Consider the following 12,289-nt stretch of genomic DNA (forward strand, 5'->3'; position numbering starts at 1 on the left):
ATTTTTACATATATATATATATATATATATATATATATATATATATATGTACATGTACACAGAGGCATGCCCAGGAATGTTTTCTGCAGTGTTCTTGCTGATAGTGAAGATTTGAGAACAAGCGGACAAAGGACTGGCTTGAGGAGATTATAGTCTATCCATCCCATGAAATGCTCTGCAGCTGATCCGTGTATATCAATAGGGCTGGATAACCCGACACAGCAGTGAGGGAATGACGTGTGTTCCTGAATTCCACCCACACTGTGATCCCATTTCCACTGAAAATGACAGAGTGGGGAGAGGGATGAATATGGGTGATTTAACAGTTTTGTCCCATAATTTCAAGGTTTTTAAAAAAATTGTGCTCCTGTATTACATCTATAAGCTGACAAAATTTTAGAGTTTAAAATAGTTTGGGTTTTTTTTTTTAACCAGCAAAACATTTTATTTATTTATTTATTTATTTATTTATTTAAGATGTTCTTTATTTTTGCAAGAGAGAGAGAACTAGCATGAGGTGGGCAGGTGGCAGAGGGAAAGCAAACCCTTTGCTGAGGAGGGAGCCCCATGTGGGGCTTGATCCCAGGACCCCAAGATCATGACCTGAGCTGAAAGCAGACGCTTTACCAATGGAACCACCCAGGTGCCCCAAAAAGTATTTTAAAGAAGTAAGTAAGGAGATAAGTGAGAACGGCCATCTGCTAAGAGGGGCGGGGAGAACTGAGTGAGCCCTGGAGTGTGCTGATGGCTCCCCACCTCTGAGACCACAGGGTCAAGAGAAGATGGGCTGAAGCCTCCATCTGCAGGAGGTAGGAAAGCAGGGAGAGATGAGGAAGCCAAGAGCACAAACAGCTCTTCCCACAGCAGGGGAGGGGAAGGAATATCTCAAGAAGATCAAGGGGAGAATTTTTATGGTTAAAGGAGAAGAATATTTCAGGCTACCCGCAGGTGGTTGATTTTTAAAGTTAGTTTGTGTATTCTGAATGATAATTTGTATAATGCCAGCAGCCAACATTTCCTGAGGGCTGGTGACAAATGCCAGGGTGCTAACAGAAGCAAAACAGGAAGGGTCTGCTCCCCACCCTCCCATCCCCCACTCCCTCCACCACTTTAGAGTCAATACTAACATCAGACCAAGCACAGGTCCTCCTCTGTAAAATCTGCATCTGAATTCTGTACATTTCTTTGAAAATCATAGCCCTTTAGCATGTCCCGAAGCCCTGCTGGCTTTGGAGATATGCCTGATCTTTCCTGCACTCACTTTCCTGCCTTAAGAAAGACAACTATCATATGATCTCCCTGATATGAGGAAGTGGAGATGCAACATGGAGGGGGGGTTAAGGGGGTAGGAGAAGAATAAATGAAACAAGATGGGATTGGGAGGGAGACAAACCATAAGTGACTCTTAATCTCACAAAACAAACTAAGGGTTGCTGGGGGGAGGGGGGTTGGGAGAGGGGGGTGGGGTTATGGACATTGGGGAGGGTATGTGCTATGGTGAGTGCTGTGAAGTGTGTAAACCTGGTGATTCACAGACCTGTACCCCTCGGGATAAAAATTATATGTTTATAAAAAATAAAAAATTTTAAAATAAATAAATAAATAATTTAAAAAAAGAAATCTGAACATTTTTGTTCATTCCTTATTACCCACAAATTCTAATAGTTCAGCAAAAGTGTCTCTACTGTGGCCTCAATATTGATGAAATTAAGCTATCTAATGCTTAACAAGTCCAAAGTAATTCTCCGGCCATCGTTGCTCCTTGTCTGTTGTCCCAAATGAAGTCTGCCAAACGACCTGCTGAAAGGAACGAGAAGGAATTGAAACTGACCCAGAAAGCTAGGATCCTCCCTTATTCAGCTAAGATGCTCTCTGTGCCATTCTCGCATCCCTAGCTCCACACAAGCTGCACACAGTAATGGTCATCAGCCTTGCAACTGTGCCGAGTGGAGGAGGGGGAGATGCCTGTCTGTTGGCTGTGACTTCCTAACTAGCTGTGTTTCAATCACTCCCAGATGGTGCACAATTCCGCCAGCGCTGAGAAGAGGAAGGCTTTTCCGTGTCCCTTTACCCAGATCCCCCTTGAAGAATGAGGTGCCACTTCAAAGAGGCAGGCGTTCTGCGGGTGGCCTTACAGCTTCTGGTTGATTTATGCTGGAGTTTAGCCACTGCCTTTGGAAATACTTTGTTGCATGGAGTATATTTATCTGACCTTTCTTTGAATAGACAACCCCATAGCAGCTCGTAGGAAAAAATGGGGCCTCCATGTAGTGAGGTGGCATTTGGGTGAGCTGCGGGGATTCTGGTGCTTCTCCAAGTTTGATCCCTTAAGCCTGCGCTGACCACCCTGCAGCTGGGCTCAGCCCATCGTGGACGGATGAGAAGGGGCAGGCATCCTGAGGGTGAAATGTATGATGTGGAATCCGAGGTGGTTCATCGCTTTCATAAGAAGCAGACTTAGGTCGCTCAGTGCCCGAAAGAGTCATTGGAGGTACCCAGCACCATTACGCCAAGCGTGTTTATTTAACAAGCTGTTCTAACATCGGGCACCTGGTGGGCTTGGGAGATGGGGAGATTATGGTCAGGGTCAGTGAGCGAGACGTGTACCCTTAAAGGCCCCGAGAGCCCACGCTTTGTGAACCATATAGAAGGTGACGTGAAGGGCGATATATTCTCTTCAGAAGATTTCTTCCTGTTGGGCTTCATGGCTCAGGTGCCATTATTTGGCACCACTGACTTGCACAGGGTAGGTCATTTGGTGCATCCGATCCTGTCTCTTAGGAGACACTCTGCCATGAAAGAGTCCTGCTGTTCTCATAAAGCAAACCCCAAACCCCAGAATCTCCATGAGACTCAGTCAGATGGGGCCCTGCCCTGTGAGAAAGGAAAGCACCGTGGTGGGCTGCCGGTTGCACACCTCCTCAGGGGCTCCTCCTGCAGAGCCCCTCCACACTTCTACTGCAATCACAGTGGGCAGATCCCCACAGAACCTGTGCCGCCTCCTCTCCAGAACCCCCAGGCCTTAGGGAGTGGGTGTTGTGTGTAAGTAGGATAGAGGCAACACCTTGTCGGGTGTTGTGGAGTGGAGATCGGGTAGGAGTGGAGAAGCTGATGTGTTCCTGATTTCTTCCCATCAAGTTGAAGTCCATTTCCCAAGAGCATCTTCTGACAATGCAAAGCCAAGGTCCTGGAGGCCAAATGGCCTCCGACCTACTCCCTTGCAGCTTTTTCCTCTAGGGCTGCACGTCCCCACTCCTGAGAGGGTGCTGCTGGGAGAGTGTCTGGTCCCCAGATCTAATGGCCATCCCAAACTGCATGGACCACTTCATTTAAACAAGTCGTTGGTCCAAGCTGAGTGCCTTCCTCCAAAGACATTTAAGACAGGACACTGAAATAGGATACAATAACATAAATATGCCAGAGAAAAAGATGCTGGTGTTCTGTAGAAAGAGGTGTTATCTGATGCCGGGTCAATTAGGGCCACCACTTGGGGGCCTGAGGAGAGCGATCTTGTTAATGGAGATCCTCACTGAGTTACTCTCTGAAGTTCCTTTCCAGAAGTGAAATTAAAATCACGCAATTAAAATGTTCACAGTTGGGGTTGGATGTTCTTGAACTGATTGAAAGATGAAGAAGTGGACATGCCAACATTTGGAAACAGCAATTGTCTCTGTAATTAAATGCAATTAACTGACGTAACTGTCTGCTTTTCTGCATGTAAGACGGATTGAGATTCTAAGACTTTAAAAAAAAAAAGACTCTTCCTCTGATTCCTCTTCTCGTCCTAACCAAAATCCTCGCCAATGTATGAAGACCACCAAAGATGGCGGCTTAGCCCACTGACTCTACCACCAAGGTTATGGGATGAACATATTAAGAAAACTGAGGAGAGCCGTGTTAGAGAAAACAGAACTCCGTGATGGTCAATGAACATCATTTCTCCTAAATGCATATATTCTTGGATTTCCACAATGGAGGCGAGACCTAAAACTGTTCCACAGCTGATCTCTAGGGAAGTGATAACCAGAAGCAGCTTCCAAAATTTAGCTCATTAACTTAAAAAATAAAAAGGGCATTTTGTTTCTTATTATTAAAGAAAATCTGGAAAATGCTGAAAGAATAAAGAGAAAGAGGTTTCACATACTATTACCAAAGAGATATACCCACTGGGTATTTCTTTTCCTATTACATATACATATTTTAATTAGTATTGAATATACATTTTCATAGATACTATATATATGTGTGTGTGTATATATATATACCTATATATATATATATATATATATATATATATCCTGATTGTTTACCTATGTCAGAAATATTTTTCTTGCTATTTAAAAAATTCATAAACATCTTTTGAAGTGTTTGAATAAGATCTCATCATAGGGACCTGCTTGACCATCTTCTTCTGATTAGGACAGTAGGTTATTCAAAGTATTTTCTATTGTAATGCTGCAGAAAGGAACATCTTGCTACAAAAGTCTGCCTGAATTTCTTGTTTTTTTTTCCTGAGGAAGCTTTCCTATAAGTGCAATTTCCCAGGCCAGAGTTTAATTCATTCTGTCATTCCACATTTTCTTGAGGCTTTTGAGGCTTTTGACATGTACTGCCAAATTTCCTCCAGAAAGGTCACCAGTTTATATTTCCACCTGCAGGATAAGAGGTCACCTGATTCCCCACATCCCCTCCAACACTGAGTATCATCTCTATAAGAAAAGTTTAAAAACCCTTCCTAGAGACATCTCATATCTTCATGCACCCTATGGGTCTGGGGCAAATTGTGACTGACCCCTGAACTGCTCAGGTCCATGGCTGCACTTCCCAGCAAAGGTGAGGGCATACCTGGGCCAGCACCAGCTGGGTACCCACCAGCACAGCTGAGTTAAGCCAGGAGCAGCTGGAGAACAAGCCAGCTGCTGCCATCCATGAGGACAGCTGCATACCAGGTTAATCTAAAGCTTGTCCCCATGTCACTCACACCCCTCTCCATCTTTTGCAGCTGTGTTGACCAGAGATGGACACAAGGTCATCCTAGAGAAGATAGAAGACTGGAATGTGGTGGAACTCATGGTGAACGAAGAAATTGTCTTCCACTGTAACATCCAAGACTTGGAGTTTGGTAGGTCCTTCAGCACTGCTCCCAGCCAGCACTTTGCCTTCCCGGAAGCGTGCTTGATTTGAAGTGCAAGTGGCCTGTGGTTATGCCCAGATTCAAGTTGGGTTTTTTTCTGCGTCCTAAATTCTTACTCAAAACCCTGTGTTCTATGTTACGTGTATGAGCACATCCTAAAGGACACAGAGATAAGTGCTCGATGCCCTGGGCTTCTTCCCAGAACCCTGGAAACAAAGGAGGGACAGAAAGAAAAATGAAATGTTAGCGCTAGATTTCAAATGGGAATTTAGGGGTAAGAGGTTTTGGGGTTTTCTTTTTCTTTCTTTTTCTTTTCACGTTTTAACAATGTGTGTTTTATTATGATTTGCCTCCAAAACAGTTTCTGTTCCATTTGACTCTTCTACCCAGGCTTGCTAAGAAAATGAGAGTCCGTACGCCAGCCGTGCATGGCATTATTAGTGAGGTTCTAGGGACCTCTTGGCCCTGGAGAGCTTCCCGCCAGGCAGGCTGGCATCACGCATCCTACACTCTGCTCAGAAATAAAAGCTTGTGCAATCCCCTCATACTCTGTTAAAGGCTAGTTAACAATTGACGTGCCTGTGTACTTTGAGACGTGACCTCTAGTGGAAGCCGTGTCTTCTATGACATGACATCGTATAGAAAACTGGCCAAAAGAAAATTGCATCTATTTCCCCAGGAGGTGATGGCAAACTAGACCCTCTGTGTGAAGAGGCCAGGATAGCTGTCCTAAATGCCTACTGATCTCCTCGTCTGAACGGGCTCTGAAGTCAAGAGAACAGCAGCTACCTCTGGCCCTTCTGTGCAGCAAAAAAGCAGTCCGAGCCTTTGAAGGCTCTCGCAATCCCAGGTAAGGCTAGCCTGTCCTTCAGCCAGCCCCGCACAGGGTCCCTCACCTGGTTGCAAGGAAGCAGGGCCCACAAAAATAATAAAACATCATTTGCAGCATCTTTCAGTCTCAACCCACAGGGAGGGCCCTTCAATATCAATCGGGTCCACATTGAGCTGAAGGAAATAATAAAATGCAGCCTAATAACAAAACGCCATCCCATCCTAATAACACAGAGTTTGCCAGAAGCATCTAAGATTCCATTCTATAGTGAGTAAAGAGCTAGGAACAGGTGAAATTAAAGATTGGGCGGAAAGGGGAGCAGGGAGGGAGAACTGGGGCTCCTGAAAATCTGAACCAAAAGTAAATGTCGGTATTTGGAAACCCAGCCATTTCTGCAGACTGATTTCTTGGTCCCAAGGCAATCATATTTTAAACGTTCATATATGAGTACCTGAAGTCAAATCATCAGTTATTCTTTAGAACAAGAAAATTATCTGGCTTCTTTTGCATTCACCAGTCCAACGAGCAGCTCTGGAGAGGGCCCAGAAGAGCACAGGGCAGAAGGGTCATGTGGCTCCTTGTCCATCTGGGGAAAAACACAGCCCTGCAGAGTTAAGGAAGGATTTTAGTTACAGTCAGTGTAGAAACTAGCCTTGCCTACAGGATGTTCTTTGTACTTTCAGGTCCCAGACACCCAACTGTAGCCCACGTTTGCAGCTATAGAGAAATGCAGATATTGATCTGATGACATTAAATGTGAGGTCATGGTAAAAAAGCATCACACCTTGGAGGAGAACTAGGAGAAAGAGGGTTCCTTCACAGAAGACTCGGGACACCCTGGTGAAAGAGAAGAGCTTTCAGGCTTCCACAGGCCATTGGCTGGCTCAGAATGCAACCCAACCCCCACCCCCAGGCAGCTACCAGGCTCCCTGTGGCTTCCTGGCACCCCGGGAGCCCTGCTTTCCATCCCTCCCAGTGGCCTCAAGCCCCTGCAACCCAGAACTTCAAAGGCATCTGGGTGATGAAACCACTTGGGCAAGTTCTCTCTCGCATGTGAGGAGATGGGGGATGTAAGTTTCATTTTCAGCCCAAGCTTCACTTACCAGGTTTCATTCAGAGATTACCATCACTTCGGGCTCTGGAAATATTTAATCATCCTCACTGAGAACCTGAGGCTAAAAACTTTCTTCCTGGTGTCTGGTGCCAGTTACCTTCGATATAGTCCCTCTTTCTCAACGACCAGTTTAAGTTATTATAGACGTAGCATTCTGCTTTCATAGGAACATTTTACTCCACGAGAAATACATTTCCATTATAGTAAAATGGAAAAATACAGGTGAGGATAAAATAAAAATTTAATAACGTTTTGTCATATTTCAACTTGGGTTTCTTTTATTTATGGCTGATTATTAACAGATAGATGTATAGAGAAACTGATTTCACTAATTTCGGATCACATCGTATGTACCCAATTATGTATCTTTTTTTAACTTAATATTTTGTGTTGACCCCTTCCTGTGTGATTAAAACACTTACCCAAGCATTCTTCATTTTTTAAAAAGATTTTATTTATTTACTTGTCAGAGAGAGAGAGAGAGAGAGAGGGAGAGAGAGCACAAACAGGGGGAGCAGCAGGGGGAGAAGCAGGCTTCCGCTGAGCAGGGAGCCCGATGCGGGATTTGATCCCAGGACTCTGGGATCATGACCTGAGCAGACGCTTAACCAACTGAGCCACCCAGGTGTCCATTGTCTAAGCATTCTATCATGAATCAGGAAATTCTTCCTCCTTGAACAATGATTCCTACTTTCATTGCCATAACTTTTTCTGCTAAGAAATAAAATTGCAAGCTTTCCCATGTGCATTCGATGCAGTAACTTCAGCTCCAAGGACTGTGGCCCCTTCTCGGGCTCTGCAGCCCGTGTTGAGCAAGAGTTCCATCAGGCAGCGGCATTGCCCTCCCCTGTCACGCCCCAACCCAACTCAGGTCTTGATCTCAGGGGCCCTGGGTCAGGCTCCCTGCTCAGTGGGGAGTGTGCTTCTCTCTCTACCCCTGCTCCTCCTTCCAGCTCCTTCTCTTCCTCTCTCTCTCTCTCTCAAATAAATAAAAAATCAAGAATTTGAGGGGCACCTGGGTGGCTCAGTGGGTTGGGCCTCTGCCTTCGGTTTGGGTCATGGTCTTGGGGTCCTGGGATCGAGTCCTGCATCAGGCTCTCTGCTCAGCGGGGAGCCTGCTTCCCCTTCTCTCTCTCTGCCTTCCTCTCTGCCTACTTGTGATCTCTCTCTCTATCAAATAAATAAATAGGATCTTTTTTAAAAATCAAGAATTTGATATAGAGGTCATCTGTCCATATAACGTAGCCCTTTTCTGTCATTGATTAAGCAGAGCTTTCTCTTTGGAAATGTAATCATTTTTCAGTCAAAGAAATGTGCCCAAATGCTTCTTCATCATCCTCTGTCTTATGTCTTCTTGAACATCTGTCTCCTTGCAAAGAAACAGGAAACATGGCCTGCTCCTGATTGAAGGCAAAAGCCCTCTGTGCTTCAACAAGCTAGACATCCAGGTGCCTTTTAATGCTTTTAAAATGTCACTTAATTAACTCATATTTTAAGTTTATTAAGATGCCAGATCAATTTCATTGTGTGGCATGAGAATGTGGAAAGAAAGTATCTCTTTAGAGGGGTCATCTTTCCTATCTTCTAATAAAATTAGAAACATACCCTCTAACTCATTAGCTATTTGAAGTGAAATTCAGACTCTCTAAGCCTGTTTCTTCTAGTTTTAAAATGCAAAAAGAATGAAGTTTCTAGGAGCCTCCCTGGCCTTGCTGCCTGGGGGCCTGGCTGGCTATCCCCGCTCTCTTGATGGTTTCACCCTTAAAACCTTGACAAACAATACGGGACAAGTACTTATCGAATAGAACTGTGTGAAAAATCAGTTCCCAAGGTGAGCTGCCAGGACACTTGAGCAGTGAGTATGGGGGAGGGGGGCACCCATAGGACCCTGCACACCCTTGTTAGCAAAGTCTCCTCCCACAAACACCTACCCCGAAGGAATACTGGGGTTTGATGCACAAATCCCCCATGCTTTGGGGGAGAAAATCTCGCGGGACGTGTGGACACCCTATGGGGAACGTGCTTCCGGGAGAAATACACGGGTGACCAAATCCAGGTGAAAGGCAAGCAAACACTGGCCCAGGTGGCTGTCATAAAGCCTAGAGAAATGTCCTTCCCAAATCGTCTGAACATTTCAAGGAAAAGAGTCAATCTATGGTTATTTGGTTATACACTTCAGTCCTGGCGGGGAGCTGATGTCCTGAAAGGAAGAGAGTCCTGAATTCTCCTTCATGGGGGCCACAGGTCACCCCCCAGCCCGCGGAGGCCACAGTCGAGACAGCACAGGCTGAGTGGCACTAAGAAGGTAAAAAGAAACAAGAGGGCTAACGGCAGCATGGCGACCTCGGGCTGCCGCGGTGTGAGGGACACTGTGGGGGGTGAGGGCTGGGAGGGCCAGAGGGGCCCACACTGTGCAGGAGCAGGCAGGCCCCTTAGGATCAATGTTCCAAGTTTACCAGGAGTGGAAATCTAGATTTTTTTTTTAAAGATTTTATTTATTTATTTGACAGACAGAGATCAGAAGTAGGCAGAGAGGCAGGCAGAGAGAGTGGAGGAAGCAGTCTCCCTGCTGAGCAGAGAGCCTAATGCGGGGCTTGATCCCAGGACCCTGAGATCATGACCTGAGCCGAAGGCAGAGGCTTAACCCACTGAGCCACCCAGGCGCCCCAGAAATCTAGATTTTTATTTGAAACTTTTGGTTTTAAAGCACAGGCTTGATTTTTTGAAAAACACAGTGCCAACCAAAAAGCAATAAGCAAAACTGAGACTACCACATCAGGCCCATTTGCAGGATAATCACCGGTTCCTGGTTGCCTGAAACCCCACCAGTTTATACCTTCAGTCTGGCTGTCATTTTCCCCATAAGGGACGAGGTCACCCTTCACATGAGGCCCATGGCCCTCCAGTCCCAGTGAAACAGCTTGACCCTGCTATTTGATTATGCAAATGAAAAGCAAAGACTCTGTTTGCTGATCTCTGAAATGAAGACATTTGACAAGCTGAGCACCTAAAAAGCCTATTGTTCTCTGTGATCGGGTACAAGCGGGCCCAGCTGTAGGCAGTGCTGCTTCCCCCACATCACATTTCCTGTTGGGAAATGCTCCTTCTGTAAGTGAGGTAGGTATTAGACTCTAGGGGCCTGCATGATTATGGATGGGCCTTTTTGAAAGTATGGGTTCCTGTTTGAGTGGCTGTTCAGAAGAGTACAAGAGTGGAGACCCAGAAGCCTAAGGGGAATGGTAAGTCCCAACCGTTGCTTCCCATGGGAGTATTAGGTCCAGCTGTATTACTCAAACCCACAATATATAATATTTAGGACCAAAACCTTCTGACTGCTTAAAGGAGTGCTCTGATGTAGTCTCTGATGTTCTCCTATGCTCTGATTTAATGAGTCTGGGATGGGCCCCAGGAACCTGCATTTTAACACATGAGTCTATTGATTCCAGGGCACAAAAGCCAACTGCTCTCTGAGAAACGTGGGACTGGGGTCTTAGGGAAAAGACCACATCCCTACAGGGAGAGGTGGGTTCCTCCTTGAAGAGAATGGAGTTGCCTTCCTTCAGTCATGCCATGCAGGGATAGGAAGACAGGTGAGATGGAATGTTTCCTCCCTCTGAGCCTCCCAGATTCCTAAGAGACTTGGGAATCCTCCTGGGGTGTGAGAGAAGCTGGCCTCTGGAGCACAAAGGCAGGTTGGGGGTTAGGCTGGGAAGCTGCCTGTGGCTGGTACTCCGTGAATGTGACCAATGATCCCAGAGCCTCCAGCGAGCTCTTGACATCTGAGCTGTGATGTGTGGAGAGGAATTGATGCTTCTTCTCAGTCTGTGTCTACACTTGGGCTGCAGGGAGGCTTAAAGGGGGAAGGGCATATCCCCCCAGGTGTGTACAGCAGCAGCAGAGGCCTTGGAAGGCATTGGCCTCGGAACATGCTGGAGGTGACTCCCTATGGAAAAAAGAACAGTGTGGGAGACCATTGGGGTGCATCCCTCCAATCATTCCTGTCCAGAGAAGGGGGCACATTGAAGGGCACTTGTCCTTAGCCACACAGGAAGACACTTCTGAGCAAACTTGGCCTTTTGTTGCTAACAGTTCAGTTGTACCCAGGAACCAAGAAGAGTCGGGCAGCATTTGGGTTATGCATACAAAAAGAAATTAAAAATAAAAATTACTTGCCCTTCTCTATGTATATCTGTTTATTACAGACACATACTTCTATTAGTGGCTCTTTTATCTTGGATAAAAATCAATCCAGGTGCCCCTCCCTTGGCAGAAGCGGCAGACTCCAGCCCAGGGCAGCAGACAGCAGCCCCTCTGAGAACAGAGGAGGAGGGCTGACGAAAGGCCGCACCTGACTAAGGCTAGGTCAGATTTCAGCCTTGTTCAAACTGCAAACACCTTCTGTGGAGACAAGGTGGTACCCTGACCATCCCCGGGGGGGGGGGGGGGGAGGAGCCTGCAGTCAGGTGAAGCTCTGTCACTGACATGACATGTCCTATACGGGGAAGACTAGGTGGGGAGAACTCCAGCTGGAAATGTTGTACAAAATGCCTCTTTCTCCGTTAACTTTCATTTTAAACCTAAAATTGTATTTCTGAACTACAATCATTATTTACTCCAAGTTGCACCCCAAATTCATTATGGTTTCTCACACCTTTTAAGTCCTACCACGGACCTAGACCTTAGCCTGTACACGCCCAACCTGGTTACCTACATTTCTCACAGTTCTTGAACATACACCACGCTTTTCTTGTTCCTGCTGTTCTCATGCTTCTTTCTCCTCCTGAAAAGCTCAGGCTGTGTTCTCTGGCTGAAAAAATGTTGTTGCCTAACCTTCAGGTCCCACTTACCCATCCAACCCTGCTCGAAGCCTTCCCTGGCCTCTCCCCTGTCTGGCCTGAGGCACTGGGTACAGCCTCGCCGGTGGCTCCTACCTTGAGGTGCCCTCTGCTGAGGAGGCTTGCTGCGTTCCCCACGCTCTGCGGGAGGAGCTCCTCCGTCCAGACTCTCTTCTTGCCTGTGTGCTCCTGATGAGTGGAATCAAGTTCGGCAACACATGGAAGAAAAACCCAAAGTAACAGTGATTGAAACCAGTGAGAAGCCAGAAGAAGTGGTGGTTAATGTTATGAGTCAACTTGGCGGGATGCAGGGTCCCCAGATATTTGCTTAAATGTTATTTTGAGGGTGTCTGTAAGGGTGTTTCTCGTTGAGA

At 46.2% G+C, this 12,289-nt stretch overlaps 1 protein-coding gene across 1 annotated transcript in view; it reads left to right on the plus strand.

The window, feature by feature from the left end:
• The window catches only part of LOC111144662 (chromosome unknown C10orf53 homolog), a 10,501-nt gene extending 4,447 nt beyond the window's left edge, over positions 1 to 6,054 (plus strand). The window contains exons 2-3 of the mRNA XM_022499056.1: positions 5,003 to 5,122; positions 5,814 to 6,054. Of these exons, the coding sequence (XP_022354764.1) occupies positions 5,003 to 5,122; positions 5,814 to 5,878 (185 nt within the window). The 3' untranslated portion in view covers positions 5,879 to 6,054. The remainder of the gene's footprint in view (positions 1 to 5,002; positions 5,123 to 5,813) is intronic.
• Positions 6,055 to 12,289: the final 6,235 nt, after the last annotated feature.

This window comes from Enhydra lutris, unplaced genomic scaffold (assembly GCF_002288905.1).
Source record: "Enhydra lutris kenyoni isolate GAN:26980312 unplaced genomic scaffold, ASM228890v2 scaffoldscaffold12, whole genome shotgun sequence".
Classification (NCBI taxonomy): Eukaryota; Metazoa; Chordata; class Mammalia; order Carnivora; family Mustelidae; genus Enhydra; species Enhydra lutris.